Source organism: Triturus cristatus, chromosome 2_2 (genome assembly GCF_964204655.1).
Source record: "Triturus cristatus chromosome 2_2, aTriCri1.1, whole genome shotgun sequence".
Classification (NCBI taxonomy): Eukaryota; Metazoa; Chordata; class Amphibia; order Caudata; family Salamandridae; genus Triturus; species Triturus cristatus.
The window spans coordinates 819,410,855-819,424,483 of NC_140582.1; the positions used below are offsets into that span (position 1 = coordinate 819,410,855).

The 13,629-nt window shown below is 41.6% G+C and overlaps 1 protein-coding gene across 2 annotated transcripts in view; it reads right to left on the reverse strand.

Annotated features, from left to right (window-relative positions):
- ATP10D (ATPase phospholipid transporting 10D (putative)) overlaps positions 1-13,629 on the reverse strand; it is a 755,240-nt gene that overhangs the window by 284,536 nt on the left and 457,075 nt on the right. For both annotated transcript variants that reach the window (XM_085642148.1, XM_085642147.1), the window contains exons 13-14: positions 4,233-4,339; positions 1,043-1,169 (exon numbers count right to left, since the gene is read on the reverse strand). In XM_085642148.1, the coding sequence (XP_085498274.1) occupies positions 1,043-1,169; positions 4,233-4,339 (234 nt within the window). The remainder of the gene's footprint in view (positions 1-1,042; positions 1,170-4,232; positions 4,340-13,629) is intronic.

Consider the following 13,629-nt stretch of genomic DNA (forward strand, 5'->3'; position numbering starts at 1 on the left):
ATTGCTTTATTTATTCCTCCATACCATTTTCTCTATTTTGTGTTTTCCTTACCCAGGTTATGAGAGGGTGATTGATGGGTATACCCCCTATTCTTTAGACTCTCCGTGGATGCGAGGCGCTTTCCTTGATGCGGTGCAATGCGTCAGCTGCGATGGCGACACGCTTCTTCGGCGTTGCGAGACACTTCCTGGATGATGCGAGACGCTTCCACTCGATGCGACAGCTGCAGCAGAGACACTTTACGCAATGCGACGACAACAGCTCCGACGGCGCCACGCTTCTCCTTCTTGAGACGCGCTTCCAGCTCCTTGCGACACGCAGTCCCTCAGAAGGCCCAACAACAGCAGCAGGCACTCCCAAAGAACTCTGGGGAGCTGGGGGGTGAAGTCTGTTGTTCCTGAGACTTCAGCAGGAGGCAAGCTCTTTTCCAAGCCCTTGGAGATCCTTCACAAGTTGAGCAAAAGTACACACAAAGTTCCTTTCTCCTCTCTTTGGCAGTAGGCCACCCCTGCAGACCAATCCCCAACTAGAACTGGTGAATTTGTGTTTTTTTCTAGTTTGAAACGTTAATGTTATCACTGACATTCACCTAACTATATCATCATCACTTTATCTTTTTTTTTTTCAGGGTAAATATAAAAATATATATCTATACACACACACAATTACCTTAAATATACTTAATCAACGTTGTAAAGGCATCCGTGGTAAAGTCATATTCATGGCAAAGGCTTGAGTTGTAAAGGCAATGTGTGGCAAAGGGTGCAAGGTAATGGCACTGTGTGGTTCGGACCGCGTGGTAAAGGTTGTTTCCCATGCAAATGTACAAAGGTCAATGACTGAAAGTGGCTGACCCAAAGCCTATTTAATACATCATGATTATTATTTATATTTATTGAAGAAATGATAACAAAGGCTCACGAAACACACATTTAAAGTTCTCTGTAGTGAGACCTAAAAATGAAAGCGGTAACAACCATTTAAAACTAAAGTTTAATGGTGAAAATGGCCACGTGTCACAGACGTGTGATTTCTACCAACCTAACAATGTCAGTCCAGTTTCCAGTCTTGCTGCAGAATCCATCAGGAGTTCTTCTCTATTATCAATGCTGGTTTCTGCCAAAAAATGTAACTGTAACCATTCAGCATACTCGGTCTCCGTCATAGCCTAAATTAAAAGGTAAGAGTAAATATGGCAAAATACAATTAACTAGCAACTTTATTAAGATAACCAACAAAATGTTATCAGTTCCAGCATTTGTTTTACATGCTTGGGTTACTAAAAACACTATTGGGCACAATGTTAGACCAACTGCAACCTAGTCCAGACTTTTGTTGTATAGAATCCGAACACCAACCGAAACCAACTCATACGGAGATCGTTTGAACTATTTTTAAAACCCACTTGCATCCAACCACCAAAAACGATTCTGCGCTCCTTTGTACTGTTCAACAGCTGTGTAAATAACCTTGAAAGGAACGGAATGCTTTTAACGTCAAAGCAAGGGCTCTCTTTCCTACATTAGTCAAAGCGATCTAGGAGTGTTCTATTTGCAATGAATCTAGGCTGGGCACTACGCAGTATAAACGCACTCCGTAACCATGAAAGAATGCTACCGTGCATGGTTTGCAACAAAGGTGGTTTTGTTATTATTTCATCACCAACAAATATAAAACCGCAAAGAACAACTTTACCAAGAAGCATGTCTAAGTCAATAAAAAGGGAACAGGAATAAGCATTAAAATTGTATTCTGTATGGGAAAAAACACACAGTATCAGGGATCAAGAAAATGCATTTCATATATGAATATAAGTAGGTGTTCAAAGAAAAAGGCAGCTAGCGCCCCTACGTACCTTTAGTTGAAGACTGTTAGGTTGAGTTACAAACCTTTTTATCAAAGTAGGAAGTCTAATGAATCGTAGGTTTACGCGTAAAATGAGCAGCAAGTACTACTGATTCGCTTAGACTTGTGGCTTACAAAGGATTGACAGAATTGCTCAGGATTGGACTTGTAAATCTATGAGTGGTCCTGAAGCAGACTATCCGCATAACTACATTTATCTGAAATGTACAATAGCACATGTAACTTTTATTCGCAACCCAAGAATACATTTTGTTTCTCTCCGATTTTTGGGAGTACTCTATTTACATTCTAAACCTGGAAACGTGTCCTAAACCAATTCTTGGAGAAGACTTAGAAGTGTTTGTTAATACCCACAATGCTCCACATTTCTGGGTGTTCCACGCAGTCCTGCTTTCTAGCCCATAATCCTAAATCACCATTTCTCTCTCTGCTCCTCTCAATTTTTCTGTTGAAGTTTATCTTTTTGGGCAATTTTACAAGAGCTGCCAGTCTCGTGGCCTTGACTCTTAACAGGTCATTTTCTCTAAAAAAAAAAAAACTGCTAGGCAAAGACAGGATTACAAAATCGACCTGTCAGCAATTTAATTTCTATACTCCCAATTTGAGATTTCTGTAAATTACACAAAGATAACACGCTAAACCATACATTACAAGGTGCATGTTAATGCCAGTGTCACAAGTGATGTTGGACTGGACTTCGATAATTTCTTGTTGTAACATACTGCTCTTGAAACTCCACTGGTGCACATTCAGAAACTCAAAAGAAAAGGTATAAACATTCTTAAATGTACTTCCACGACTAAGGGCAACGCTCTTGCATTGTAAGATCTTGTATTACTATATCTCGTATTCCAATTAATATTCATAAGAATAATGCGTTTCCCTTCATTGCATACGCCTATTTTCAGGATACGGTTAGATATTTAAATACCACGAAACAGCATGTACTTTTTCATATACATTTTTATTTCCACACCCAATCATTTTGATACTCAATGACATCAGGATTTTGCACAAGTTTCTTGCTAAATGAGGGCGAAAACCTAATAGTTTAAAGTGTTAACATAGTCCAAAACCTTTGAATTCCTTTGTAGAAAAAAAAAAAACATCCTAAAAGCTATTATATCACTTGAAAATGTGGCTAATTAACATGGTTCGGCATAATCGGAATACGGTTTGTGCTTCCAAGAGATACTTAAATACGTTCAAATAAAAGTTATGTTTCCATTTAGAATAGATTTTATTCAAAATCAGTTAGAGAAGTAGTTGAAAAACAAGCCATGACGATTTCTGTAATTTCAATTAATATTTTTTGCAAATGTTTAGCTGAACGCATGAGGCTTACAAGTAAAAAAGTTATCAACCCATCTACATCACTTACATTTATGTCATCCATTATTTAATACAAGTAGTTATTTGACATATACAAATTGGCTTAATGGATGAACAATTGAAAATTCGAGATATGGGTGGCTCGATGATGTCATTGCAGTTATTGTGGAGTTTCCAGTAAGTTAGTGTTTTGTGATTTTTTGGTAGCAAGTTAACCACATGTATGAGTGATATTGCAGTATTTTCTTTTTATTACTCTTACTTAACAATTAGTTGAGTCAACACCCATACCAATGTAATACATTTTTTGTAGGACTGTGATGCAAGTAGAACAAGCATTGGTATAGCCAATAGGTCTCGCCTTTGGGCCTTATAAGTGCATAACTAAATACTTATAAGGTCCCAAAAGCGAGACCTATTGGCTATGTCAAGCGGCCGTGCGGCCGCAAAAGTGAACGTGATCGCGATCACGCTCAAACATCAAAGCGGCCGCGCGGCCGCTAAAGTTAAAGTAATCGCGGTAAAGCGCGGCGCCCGCGCACATCCACTGTAGCTCTAGGCTGACCTGGTAGCCCTTTTTGGAGCCCTCTCAATAAGTCCCGCCAGACCAGCGCATGCGCTGGGTCAGGCGAGACCTAAAAATGGAGAGAATATGAATGTTATCTCTGGACTTTATTTCTATAGAACCTTTCCTTTATAGGATATTCTTTTCCGATTTAAAACATTTCAAACTAGGGTATTGACTTATTATTGAATGGAGGACAGAACGCATGTGTGGGTTTACATTTTCAAAACATTACCACTGCTTATAACCACCATAGTTACTTATTGTGAAGAAAGCTTTTTAATCTCATGCATTGCTCAGATTTTTAAAGTAGTATTGTACTCTACAATGGATTAAAGAGAGGTGGATGGGAAAATAAAAGCCTGTGTTAAAATAATGCATTCATGCAACATGACAGCTTTGCTGTGTTCGTAGCAAGAGGCTCCCCTAACCGAAATACAACAAAATGTAGGTTTCATAAGAGCATACCTTCTTGGCTATACACAACGTACGCAGCCCTCCTTTGGCATACTCGTCTAAATGTTTCTGGGTTAAATCTTTAATCTGCTTCTGACGTTTTTCCAAACCGTTACTATCTGAATAAAAATTACAAAGAAATGATCATAACATATCTATACAACTCACATTATTAGCAACTTATAATTTCATGCACAGTCATTAATCTATATTTATAGTCTAATAAAAAGCATTTCCTTTTTTTGTTTCATTAATTAGTGGAAGAAAAATAGGCACAAAATATTCTAATACAAATATGTTTTGCACTGGTATGCAGCAGGCTGCTATATTCCCTAGCGATCAACAAAAACTACTGTTTATATGGATATGAAGAAAATCGTAAACATTACTAAAATGTGTTAATCTGGATTTTACTTGCTTAATAATGTTAAAGAGCACTTCAGACACATATTGTCCTACGTCTCAGAAGCCTCGACTCCAAGCAGAATCTCTGCTGGAATGGATACATTGTCACGAGGGGATGCACATGTGGACAAACCTGGATCTGTTGTATACCTACCTGCATCTGTCAAGCCCCGGGGTTGGGGCAACAGTGTCAAGGGAGGGTCAGGGAGTGGGCCCACTCCTTTGGAGAGAACGCGCATGTGAGGTCCAGGGACTATCAACAACACAACTACAAGAAAACACCAACTAGATGTCCTAATCTAGTTCCTTGCTTTCAGAAAGGTCCATGGGCAGAGTCTCCCTAGAAAAGTGGCTTGGTCACCTTTTTTCAGGCCTATCATAGAGCAATAACAGAGAACAGATAGGATTACCTACTGGTATAGCAAATGCATACGGAGAGCTGACAGTGTCATTAAGTTTCCTAGGGTATAGAAATCAGGCATCGTGGTATGTCCATGAAATGCTATGGATGGATGTGACAGAAAGCCTCCCAACTCAATCTTGTTCCTTATTAAGCAAGGTGGGAAAAAAACACCTAACTGCCCCCTTATCTTGTTCAGGATTAATAAGGGTGCTGAAAACCTAGAAGAGAGGCTCAAAGTACAAGACACTTCCCTAAAAAGATCATGTCATAGAGACTGTGTACCTGAAAATCACAGACTGGGTGGATTAAATACCTAGACTGGAATATCAGACTGTTTATCTTAATGCCACAGACTAAGTGGAAGAAAACCTGGAATGGAATGTAAGACAACTGTACATTGCATTGGCCTTAAAAACAGGAAAACTGGACTCAAAGACTATTACTGAGTAGTCAACCTGAGGATAATGACACTCCTATTTCCAATTATGTAAATAAAGGCATACCTACATTGACAAGAGAATGCAAGTTGATCACAAAATAAATAACGCACACATGTCATTGCTCCATTCACGAGCAGTGTGCCATCCTTTCTAGAACCGTCTTACGCTATTAGTCATTTTACGATTTTAATATATTCTCTATGATGGCTGTAATTTCAAATAACTTGGGAGCATGAACTGTTCTATTCTAATGGGTACACTACAGTGCACCAAAGTAGGAGCCATTGTTTAAGTGAAGAGGTATTCTAATCAGCAAGTTCTTTTAGATCACTACTTCTACCTCACCCAAGGATCAAGTAACCACGTTTTTAAAACACCTCTTAAATAAAGGTCTTCGACTTCAAATTCAAAGGTACTTTTTCCTCTCTGTGTCCAAATCGATACTAGGCTAAGAGAAAAGTACAAGTACACTGCAATCACCCTGGAACCCAACTGAGCAATATTTGAGTGAGATGCGTTTCAGTTACATGACCAATCCTGAGATGTAGTACAGGGATGATTAGTGGAATTCAAACCCTCTTTCATCAGGGAAAGGCAAACTCATGAGAACACTAAGAAACAAGGGGTATATTCTATGGATTTATTTTAAAATCAAAATCCTATCCTAGTGCATAAAATATTATTGGTAACAGAAAAATAAGAAGAATAGCAGCCATAATATTTACCAGGGGTGAGAAAAGTAACATTTTTAGAATATATTTTTGATTCTTATTGCTCTCTTTATATCCATATTTACAAATACACACATACACATGTATATATATTACCTACTGGCTGTTGCCAGTAGGTAGTTATAGTTAGGACCTAGTTTCCACAGGAAAAACATTTTGAGTTTTGCTAATAACTTTGGCCCCATACGGCGAATCTTTAAAAATCTTTCAAAACTGGTACGCCGTTCACTTCGGCTGCTGTCTGGAAAGATTCAGGGAGATTGGTCTAGCAGGAAGCAAGAAAAAAAAGAGCGGTCCCACATCACTTTTTCCCCATGCAATTTCCCATAAAGATTTTAGACACAAATACAGCTAGAACTGCTGAAAAGAATTACACCACATTCGGCAGAAAGCTAGATCTTGGTACAAAAAGAGTGCTTTTTGTAATTTAGAGTAAATCTGTTCAGTAGTTTGAGTGATTGAAGAACAAAGATTTATGTATATCTAGAAATGAGGACCCACGCGTCAACGGCAATAACATGATTGGCAAACTGCAACCTGAAAGAAAAAATGTGGTTGCCATTTTGTCAATTGGGACATGGTGCCCCTGGGGGGATAACATCTGAAAAGGATATAAGTGGTCAAGACAGAGGTATCATGACCCCAAGGGACTGATGTAGGGGTCTGTGAGGGATCCCTCATGGGCCAGAAATTGTCCTAAAACAATCTGCAGATCCACTGCCTTGCCCAGCTTGGCCCCTTGTGAATCCGCGGCAGACCTGCAGATCCAGACCCCAATTTAAAAAAACACATACACCCACTCATGCAGTCACTGATACATCCACTCAGACTCACACAGCCATGCACAGACTCTCAGCGTCTCGCACACCTACTCACAACCCCTCAAGAACCCATAGTCACCCACACACCTAAAAATCCACTCACATACCCACAGAAGCACTCACACCCAGTCACAGACCCACACAGCCACGCACAGACCCACACAGCTACGCACAGACCCACACAGCTTCTTACACTCCTAGTCACAGATCGACACTGCCCTGCACACACCCACTCATACAACTACTCACACACACATTCAAAGACATACAAAACCACCAACAGATCTACTTACAGACCCACAAGGTCACTTACACACTCACCCACTTATACACACAGTCACAGATCTACAAAACCACTCATACACCCACACAGCCACTGACACACCCTCACACACTCATTCACATACTCACACACCCAGTCACATACCCACAAAACTACTCATACAGCCACTCACAGACCCACACAGATCATACTCCCTCTCAGATGTCCACTCACAGAGCCACACAAACACCCACATACATACATAGATACATACATACAAACATACACTTGCACACACTCACACACCTATACAGTCACTCACGCCCACTGTATTAAATGTGTTGTTGTTTTGAATGAGTGCTTTTGGTTGTTAAATGTGTGCTTCTCGTTGGAGATATGGAACGGATTTGCAGATCCAAATGAGAAATTAAAAAAGGGATTTGAAAACAAAAACGAACCAGTGTTTGGGAAAGGGTTGCCTCTGAAAAGAGCCTGTGTGTTTATGATGTGTAAATGTGTCACAAGTCCGATAACGAACTACGGACACTACTGCCCTTTGACACGGACAATGCATTTACGGACGTCATATCCCCCTCTGTGCAGGCAGGTCTGGAGCCCTTTAAGAAACATCAAGAAGAGCAGACGGGCAACACAAGAGGGTCGGTCCTCCGAAGGAGCATGGAAGCGGAAAATCCCATAAAAGAAGAGTTCGTGGCGTGGACGGCCAGAGAAGATGGAAGCGGGATACCGGAGGAGACCGTAGGAGTTCCTGTGGAGAAGGACGCCAAATCCAGAGTCGCTGCTGTTCATGAGGAGCTCCCGCCGGGAGGCCAGCAGGACCGCGCGTCGCCCAGCCACTCTCTAGGAAGAGGGTGGCTTGCTAAGGTACGGACGACATTTCAAGGGTTCACGGGACACGGGAGAGGGAGGGCCACGTAAAGAGGGAGGTCACGACGGGGTCCACCGGGTGACGGACTAGCGGTGAATACTTCCCTCACTCCTGTTCCCTGAATAAGGAAGTACTGACTTACACAATCACTAACCCGACATTTTTTTTGTGGGTTTTTTTGTGTTTTCTTTATTCGCATCCGGGCTGCTCCCTAAACCGAGACCAAAACCCAAGAAGTAGGAGAAAACAAGAACAAACTCCCCAAACTCGGAAAGACTCTTGGTGACGACGGAAACAGCCCAATAAGGAAACCTCCTATATTATCACTGTCACGTGTGCATAAACCAATAAAACGTGTGGAACTCGATCATTAGTCGTTTTCTTTTTGTCTTCCATACGGGTAACGAGCCCTATACCCGACAAGTGGTGGAGAATGCCGGCAAAGCCTCCATAGCTACACAATGGAGAATCTTATATACCAGTTAAAGGAAGGCCAATTCAAATTAGAATGGGCCATTGAAAGAAGCACCAACCAGGCTGAATTGGACAGGGCACCCTTCTCAGCAGCTATGCAGGCCCAGGCGGACAATATGACCAAATTGGCAGAAGGGCAGAACCAACTTCTGATGGGCCTGGGACAAGGGAGAGGCCCTGCCCCACCTTGTACTGTCATCCCGCTTCAAAAATATGTACCTGGAGAGGACCACATAGCGTTCTTTTTGAACTGTGAAAGAGCAGCTAGGGCCAGTGGGTGGCTCACCATTCGCTGGCCTTTTTATTTGGCACCGTAGCTCACAGCAGAGGCTCAGGCAGCTATCACTGTTGGGGTTCTTCCATCCCTTCCTGAGCCATTGATTTTAGGGGTGGATAATCCCTGTTTTTCCCTCATCTTAGCCAGTGCCCTTAAAACAGGAACCCCGTCAGAGAACCCTCATGACACCCTGCTAACTTCAGAACCCCGGGCTATGGATAAGAATTTCAAGGGGCCTCAATTAAATGATGCATCCCTTAGACATGCACGGCAGAAAGCACAGGAAATAAAGAACAACCAAAAGAGAAGCTATCCTTCTTTTGAGGAGCGAAAGGGGCTCCTATACCGGATCGCCAAGGAAGGGGCCGAACCTCAGTTGTTAGTACCCACGTTTCAGGGATCACGTCCTTTTTTTGGGCCATTCCCATCTATTGGTAGGACATGTGGGGGCTGAAAAAACTAGTAAAGCGATCTTAGATCACTTTTACTGGCCTGGCATTTATCTACAGATTAAAAAGTATTGCCAGGAATGTGATACATGTCAGAAAAGAAACGCATCCATCCCTCGAAAAGCACCTTTAAAGCCTCTACCCATTATTGGGCGCCCATTTGAACGTATCGGGATAGATTTAATAGGACCCCTTCCTAACTCCGCTAAAGGACACCAATATGTCCTAATGATCGTAGATTACGCTACTCGATACCCTGAAGCCCTTCCCTTAAGGGCAGCCACTACCACAACCATATCAAAGAAGATCAAAGAAGCTGATCAAGGTATTTTCAAGAATGAGGTTTCCAAGAGAGATACTCACGGACCAGGGCACGCCTTTCGTATCCAGTCTTATGAAGGAAGTGTGTAAACAATTAGATATCAATTGAAGTGGCCTAGACCCTGAATGGTAACTAGGACTGCACAGCTGATGAATATTTTCAAACTTTCAATACAATTTATTAATCATTTTATAGCATCAAAATGTAAACATAATAAACATATTAACTCTTGATTGACAAAAATATAAATATCACATGATCATTTTTCACATAAAATTATTCTTGCATATCACATAGTAATTGTGGCGTAGAAACCCAATGCATTTCGCGACTCAGGTTCCCTTCGTCAGGGGTATTCTGTGAAAGAGAAGAAAAAGGAGACTATTCTCAACCAATGAACACTTGAATTCAGATGAAATGTGAAATGTTTCTGTAGTGTATGTGCATAGCGTGCTCCCTCCACCAAAGTGCTGTGGACACGCGTGTACACAATTTTCACTCACTATCTTAATACCACAAGATCAATCCTTCACTCTAAAGAGGAAACAGAAAATAAAATGCAAAATTCTCATTTGTCCAAACCGAAGGTACAACAACGGAGAACGCGATCAAAACCCTTATAGTGAATTCAAGCACGTACCTGATGACTAAACTGCCGACTATTCAATATTTCCAAATCATGTTCACAATCTGTGTAACCTGAAAACGTAACAGGCGCCCTTTGAGGAAAGCCACTCTATAAAGCCATGGTGCTCTCAATATTACATGAAACTGAAGAAAACTCACCGCATGACATGAGTTAATGTGAATCGAAAAGCGACCGTTTGGCAGTGAAAAGCTGTAACACCAGTAGCTGGGGATTTTCTCAGGTCACCAAATGTTTGATGGCGTCTAAAACATACATAAGCCTAGATTATTCCTAGGTCCGGTGAAACGACAAACCAATAGAGCCGTTTTCTGTATAAAAGCTACAGGCTATGCTTACCGAAGCGTGTCTATCACGAAATATAGAGCGTCAGGTAACCGTTAGTATAACGCTAAACCACGGATTTCGTAACCGAGAAGAGACTTCCTGGTTCCAACTGTGACGTGATGACAAGATCAACACTGAAAGCGGACTAAGCAAAGCTTCTTAAATGAAGCGTACATGAATTAACTCTCTCAAGAAACTTTTTTTGAAAAAAAGGTTTAAACAGGGTGTGGGAGGGCAGGTTTGATAAGCAGGCGAGGAGGCTGTATGTATTTGCCAAAAGAAAGAGTTTTATTTTGTTTGTTGGACAAGAGAGATCTGGAGGAAAGTGTCCCTTCTGGTTCCCGTCCTGCGAGTGCTCTGGCCGAGTCCGATGGGGATGTAGAACTTGACGTGCCAGGTATTTCCTCGTCCTTGTCGCGGCCGTCTTCCCGGAGGCTCATAGGAGGAAAAGAGAGGGAGCCGTCAGTTATGATTTTAACTTTTGCTTCGGCTTTTAGTATCACCGTCACCACACCACGAAGTGTTGTTCAGCGTCTATCATCTGAAGGGTCGTGAAGGGGAAGGGCAGAAAAAGGGACAGAGGATGCAAAAACCAGCAAGACTCGTCTGACGTTTTACCTGGTCCCGTTTCTGTTATTACGCTATACCTAGATTAGCGGTGTGAGGAATCAGTGAGGTACCAGGTTTTTAACAAGGTAAAACAAGAGTATACGGAGCTATCTGCGTAGGGCAAGTGCCGTGCAGCCAATACTGAGGGTGACAAAAGAGCAGCTTTCTTGTCCCTCCAGCCTCCCACTCAGACCTCTTCTTGTAATCACTTCCCTCCCTCCTTCCACGGAGCCCCAGCCATTAAGCCCTTGGGACGGTCTCACTCACCGGCTCCGCCGCAACTCTCCAGAATTGCGGCCGCTCCCCAGCATCCTCCGGCAGGCACCACCACTCCTCACACCACCATTCTTCTGGATCTGCGTCCGCGCTATCTTCTTTCAGGGTGTCCTCGTACGCGTCTTCTCCTTCCGTCGTCCTTGTTCCGGATCCGTCTTCTTCTTTCCGCTCGTCCTGATAACCTTCTGCTCTCCCGCCTTTGGTCCGCGACGCCGTCGTCCTTTCTCCTTCTCCTTTCATTGGATATCGGATTGAACTTCCGGGGTCAACCCCGCCCCCTTCCGGGTCCTCGGTTCCCGTCTGTGGATAGACAGGAGAGGTGTATGGGTATCGTAGTTCGCTACAGTCCGGCTCTTCCTGATGGCGGGGATTGCTTTGTATGTTCCGACCAGAGCCCTTCCATGGTGCCATGCTTGTGAGTTCGCCCTGCAATCTCTCACACCGGGTCACGTGAAAAACAATGACGAGCTCTAAACGCTTCCAAGATAAACTTGAATCCACCAGTATGTCGATAAACCTAACACTAAAAACTGACTCATGAGGACAATGGTAACTAAATAAAAACTGTAAACAGACCAAATCCCAGATGTAAAACAAAATATTGATATTGCGACTGTGAAACTTAAACGGGCCGTACCCACCACTAAAGTGCCTGGAGGAATATATGTATGAAAGGGATTGCATTATAAGAGAATTACATTTGAGAAATACTGTGAGACAATCACTGTTTATGAAACAAAAACTCGTGTTCAAAGTGCGTGTGTAACACAATCTGTAGAAAAAGACAGTAAAGCATCAAAAATGTTAAACCAAGGGTTTGATTATGTTTCATGATAAATTCCAACACTGTGCCTTACAACAAATAAATCAAATTGAGAATTATGTAATCAGGTGTCATCATTTCTGTGTTGTAAATGTACGTGTACGACTGTGTAATCCATGCCTGTTTAAATATCGCGTGCGGGGCCCATGGCGATTCCTCAGATGGTATGTATATTTATAAAAAACATGCCATTTCCAATTTGTCATTTAACCCGTACGGTATTATCGTCTGCAATTTCTTGATCCCAAAAACTTCCCTTTGTAGTAGATTTTTCAAATTATCTCGATCAGGACTCCTTTGTAATTGTTCTATAATTTGAAATTTTAACTGGGTTATGTTGTGATGTTGTTCTTCCCAATGTATAGCTAGACTTGACGTTGTGCTTTTTGTGTGGATTTTGCTTTTGTGCTCAATCAGCCTTATTTTCATTTTCCTTTACGTTTTGCCCACATATAACAATCCGCATGGGCATTTTATGGCGTAAACCACATTTTCCGAATTACACATCGTCCTGCTGTAAATCTTGATTTTAGCGCCCGTGCGAGGGTGCAAAAGGAGATCTCCTGTAATTACATTATTGCAGTGAATGCAATTCCAGAATTTGTATGTACCATATTTAGAAATTGTTGTTGATTCAATAATTGTGGGAAGTTTACTCTTTTTAGATAACATTTCCTTCAGATTATGGGCTCTAGTGTATGCAAACAGGGGTTTCTCATGAAATAACCCATTAAAATCCGTTTCCGATTCAAGTAAATCCCATCTTTTGTATATAATCTTCTTAATGGCGGTTGATGCTGTAGAGTATTTGGATACAAATACTGTGCGTGTATTCTTTGGTTTTGTGGTCTTAGTCAATAGATTATCCCGGGACAAGTTTTTAACTTTGTTCAATTGTTCTTGTAAAAGATCTCTAGGGTATCCTCTTTTGGTGTAATTCTTTATTTGTTGTTCCCATGTTTCTTCACAATCTTTCTCTGTGGACGAGATCCGGCGAGTTCTGATGAATTGAGATACCGGTAAATTTTTTATTAAGGATGGCGGGTGAAAGCTGTTGAACAACAAAGCATTATTTCTGTCTGTAGGTTTTTTAAAGACACTAGTATTACTTTCTCCAGACTCAATGTTAATCCAAATATCCAAGAAGGAGAGTGCCTTTTTACTAATGGTGTGAGAAAATTGAATTCTTGAATCGATTAAATTGAGTGTTCGTATGTTATTAATCAAAGCTGTTTCTGATTTGTTCCAAATGAGG